We start from the raw sequence: 5,000 nt of genomic DNA, 5'->3' as shown, positions 1-5,000 counted from the left end.
ACTTTAACTTTTATAGCCATTATTACCTTAATAAAGGCATATTTTTTCTAACCCAATTTGCATATTAATAGAACCGTGTGTACTAAATGAGGCAAGGGTGTCGAGTTACACTATTTTAAGGCATGATGATTTTTTCTCAAGGACTTTTTTATATTAAATATGTCATGTTGGTGATCAGGATGAGTTTTAAGGGATAAAATGATCGATTACAGGGGAACTTGAACAAAATGTTCTGTCTGATTGTCGATCCTCAGGTCTGAGCAACATCATCGGGATAATCGTGTACATATCAGCCAACGCCGGAGACCCGTCCAAGAGCGACTCCAAAAAGAACAGCTACTCGTACGGCTGGAGTTTTTATTTCGGCGCCCTTTCCTTCATCATGGCGGAGATGGTGGGCGTTCTGGCCGTCCACATGTTCATCGACCGGCACCGGGAGTTACGCGTGGCCCGAGTGCGGGTGGACGTCGGGGAATATCTTCAGGGATCCGCCATCACGAGGATCCCGAGCTATCGGTACCGTTACCGGCGCCGCTCGCGCTCGTCCAGTCGCTCCACCGACCCGTCGCACTCGCGGGACGCTTCGCCGGTGGGCCTGAAGGGGTTCGGCCCGTTACCGTCCACCGATATCTCCATGTACACACTCAGCCGCGGCGAAACGAAGACTCCTCACGAGACGCCTCCGATGTACAACTCCGACAGAGAGCCGGATTTCCTTCAGGTCCACAACTGCATCCCGAAGGATGCGAAGGACCGGCGCACCACACCTGTATGAGCGCCCCCTACAGGCAGTGTTGGGGCGTAACTCATTACAAGTAACTTGAGTTACGTAATCAGATTACTTTTTTTCAAGTAACTTGCAGGGTTTGTACAAGGTGCTTAAAGTACTTGACTTTTTGAAACTTAAGTCCTGGAAAACCTTTGAAAACAGCCATATTTACGAAGAGGTACTTGAAAAGTGCTTGACTTATTTAAATACAATAGATATATGAAATTAAATATTTCCGAAAAAACACAAATGCAATCTTTTCACGCAAAATTAACAGTCTGATAAACCCGTCAGACCTTTTCTCAATACGAAGTACGCCGACATTATAATATAAAATATTATTTATTGAACAATAATAGCATTATAAACTTTGTATTTAATATATATTATTAAATACATTGTAAGTGGTATTTTGGATACCTTATATCTGTAATTTGAGATAACAAATCCATAAGATATTGTCTGATAAGTGCGATCTCTGATTGTAGTCCTTGAAAACCAAAAAAAGTAGAGCTTGAAAAGTCCTGGAATTTCTTTTTACAGTTTCTGCACGAACCCTGAACTAGTAAAGTAACGCATTACTTTTAAATTTACAGCAAAATATCTGAGTTACTTTTTAAAATACGTTTATTGACTGACAGCTCTCCTGTGCTCATGTTGTGTGTGAACATGATGGGTATTGTCGTTCTAGACTAAATGTGTGCATTTACTCATCTCACTTGCACAAAAAAGATTCAGTATTCCTCAAAATTAATAAAATCAGTGAAATGCAAAATCCGAATAATTCGCAAACCTCCAATAATTGTGTTAAATAAAACAAATATTTTTATGCATTTAATCTCACTTGATTGACCAATGCTGATCTTCGATTATTCAGTAAAACCATAAGCAGAAATGACTTTAGAGGTTTTGTTTTTATTGGTAAAGTAAGTGTTAAACTTTCTTCTCCTGCGTCTTATTCTTCCGTTCTCCAGAATGAAAGGTTTGTTTGAGCAAACGCGTGAATTTGCATTTCCTTCAGACTTATTTCAGTTTTGGTCTGAAAGGGCCTTTACATTTGCCCAAAGAAAAAACAAGCCCAGCCCAGGTGAGAAAAAGTAACGTAATGCATTACTGTTCTTAAAAAGTAACTAAGTAACGCAATTAGTTACTTTTTTAGGGAGTAACGCAATATTGTAACGCATTACTGTAACTTTCCCCAACACTGCCTACGAGTGAGGAGGGGGACGACTCCTCACACTGAAGGACTTATTTATAACACTAATGATGACGAGTTTACATGTTGAAGTCCAAACAAAACAAAAAAAAAAAAGAAAAATGAAATGCATGATTTTCTTATCTTACATAAACTAACAAGTTTTCGACCATGTGATGAGAGAGCCGATGAGCCTCGAGCTCGTGATCTCTCGTCTTCATGTTCATTTTGTTGCGCATAAATACTGTGAAGCTTCGTGGCCGCTGTGACCGCAGGGAACAGAATCCCACGAACCGGACGCCATTTATATGTCATTAGAAACTTAATGATACATGACTATATATATATATATATATACTTATATATATATATATATATGAAAGATGCATACATGAATATATGAACATCTGTTAATAAACCACACATAATTGACTTCTTGATTCAAGAAGACACAAAAAAACAAAAGAGCAAATCAGAAGCCAATAAAATCATAATGGATAATAACAGCCGGATTCATGTGGACTCATTTGCATGTGATGAAGGAAGTCAATCAATACAAAACCCATTTAAAGAAACATATTCATCTCTCTTTAGTGTGTAATGTTGATGTTTGATCATGAAGAAGCTCCAGTTCTTCTCTATATCAGTGTCAGTGTTTCTGAACTCCTGAAACGCCTCCAGTGTAGTCTTGAGTTTCTTCAGGGAACGAACACGTCACAATATTCCTCATTATAATAATTCATGCGCAGAATAAAGGGGCGGGGCCTGGTTGAGTTAGTTAGTAGTGTGTTAAACTGGCGGTTATGGAAAGGGGCGGGACATTTCCCAAACACACTCGAAGCACTCGACCAATCACAACACACTGATCCAGCCGACCAATCAGAGCACAGTGTGCTTTTCAGGAGGAGGGGCTTCATAGAGACAGGAAGTAAACAGAGCGTTACTGACAGACTGGGAAGAGAGGAGCCGCAACAATGGAGAATATGAGGAGAATAATCAACATTCAAGCAGGAAAACCTGTTCTAGTAGAGCCTGAAAACATCATCATTGCTATCAGGATGCGAAGAGACTTTTAACCAGCGTAACAAAAAATGTATCTGGAACGAATCACCAGCCCAGACTAGACTTCTGAACCTCCGGCTGCTCTAATGTGTGTTTCTCAGCAGCGTCACAGATCGTGTTCTCAGTAAAGCTTCAGGGTGGAGATGGACACCGAGAGCAAACTCTCACTCCCTCTGCTGGCCGTCAGACGAACACACAGTGTGTGTGAGTGGCATATTAATAATCATTCAGCATCAGAGATCATGACGTCTGTGGGATTTTTCCAGCTGTATTAGTTTTATTGTTTTGCTCTCAGTGAAGTAGCAGCACACTCTCCTCAACACTCATGATCCGAGGAATCATTCAATAATGACATGCAAGACACAACGGGTAAACACAGGTTATTATTATGATGATGAAGTTTTCATCGGTATGATGGCGTTTGAAGAGTCACAGCGGAGGTTTAGTGTGTGTAATGTTGATCTCCTGCCTCTGGAAACACTGGACATTGATGTCACTCATCTGAGGGCTTTACTGGCCTCTAGATAAGGACACTGTGTGTGTGTGTGTGTGTGTGTGTGTGTGTGTGTGTGTGTGAATGCATGCATTTATATACTAGTCATTTTTATACACACACACACACACACACACACACACACACAGACACTCACATACACACTTTTTCTCTCACTCACTCACAGACACACACACACACACACACGTATACTCACAGACACACACTCTCTTACACACACAGAACATGTTTGCCACATATGTAAGAGGAAAGAGGTTTATTTAATTGTGCTCAAAACTCTGAAGACAATCTCTAGGGAAACACTAGTGTTTTCACTATCTCACACACACACACTCACTGACACTAGTGTTTTCACACACACACACACACACACACACACACACACACACACACACACACACACACACACACACACACACAGACGAGCTGCTGCTCAGACGAGACTCTGGACGATCTGCTTCTGATCCTGATACAGCGAGTGAAACGCTCGAGCCAAACTCAGGAACGGGGCTTCGAACTGTCCGATCTCCCTCTGCAGAACAACACACACACACACACACACACACACACACACACACACACACACACACACACACACACACACACACACACAAACACACACACACAGAGAGACTCAGTGATGAAGATGATGAAGACGATGATGATGATGAAGATGATGAAGACTCACAGCACACGTCTCGTGATACTCCAGCCCGTGAGTCTGAGCCCACGCTCGAGCCTCGGCACCGTCCACCTCTCTCCTCACCGACAGGTCACTCTTATTACCCACCAGCACACCTGATCACACACACACACACACACACTTCATCCCGTTAGCCTGTAGATGACATCATCCTGCAGCAAATGACATCATTGTGAGGGAAAACAGCAGCACAAACATCAGCAGTGAGTTTTAGCACTGGATCTGAGGAATGTTGTGAAACCGCTCCCTATACACTATATAGTGCACTATATCGGCCATTTTGTAGTGGTGTCCGAATTCTGAGTGAACGACATCATTCCCTACATTCGTTCTCTACTTTATACCCACAATCCTCTCTGATTTCGAGAGTACATTTGATGTACACTTGCTGAAGCACTGTTTCCCAGAATCCAATGCAGAGGGGACTGAGCGCGCGAGTTTAAACCAGAGATTACAGCTTTCCAGAGATTAAAGGTGCAGTGTGTAAGTTTTAGCAGCATCTAGTGGTGAGGTTACGAATTGCACCCAACAGAAGTTATGGTGGCCGACAGGAAGTGATGTCGTCCTCTGAGACATCAGAGAGTAGCCAGTTAAACACTGAGGTTTCTTTACAGAGATAAATTAAGAAATTAGGTTTACTTAATAATTCAGTAAAACGATGTTATTGCGAATATTATTGATACTTGTTCATCATTGTGTGAGTGTTTTATTCGCTGACTTTAGCTCGCTTCTTATCATGAAGAACAACATAGTGACG

The 5,000-nt window shown here is 41.8% G+C and overlaps 2 protein-coding genes across 2 annotated transcripts in view; one reads left to right on the top strand and one right to left on the bottom strand.

The window, feature by feature from the left end:
• The window catches only part of cacng2b (calcium channel, voltage-dependent, gamma subunit 2b), a 41,258-nt gene extending 38,973 nt beyond the window's left edge, over positions 1-2,285 (top strand). Inside the window, exon 4 of the mRNA XM_081380777.1 lies at positions 255-2,285. Within this exon, the coding sequence (XP_081236903.1) occupies positions 255-775 (521 nt within the window). The 3' untranslated portion in view covers positions 776-2,285. The remainder of the gene's footprint in view (positions 1-254) is intronic.
• Positions 2,286-3,633: 1,348 nt separating this feature from the next.
• Positions 3,634-5,000, bottom strand: part of ift27 (intraflagellar transport 27 homolog (Chlamydomonas)) — a 4,286-nt gene continuing 2,919 nt past the window's right edge. Inside the window, exons 6-7 of the mRNA XM_081380456.1 lie at positions 4,229-4,338; positions 3,634-4,072 (exon numbers count right to left, since the gene is read on the bottom strand). Coding sequence (XP_081236582.1) covers positions 3,974-4,072; positions 4,229-4,338 — 209 coding nt within the window. The 3' untranslated portion in view covers positions 3,634-3,973. The remainder of the gene's footprint in view (positions 4,073-4,228; positions 4,339-5,000) is intronic.

This window comes from Scardinius erythrophthalmus (assembly GCF_964197995.2).
Source record: "Scardinius erythrophthalmus genome assembly, chromosome: 12".
Taxonomy (NCBI): Eukaryota; Metazoa; Chordata; class Actinopteri; order Cypriniformes; family Leuciscidae; genus Scardinius; species Scardinius erythrophthalmus.
The sequence above is the reverse complement of the archived record's forward strand: the minus strand, read 5'-3'. Positions and strand labels throughout refer to the sequence as shown.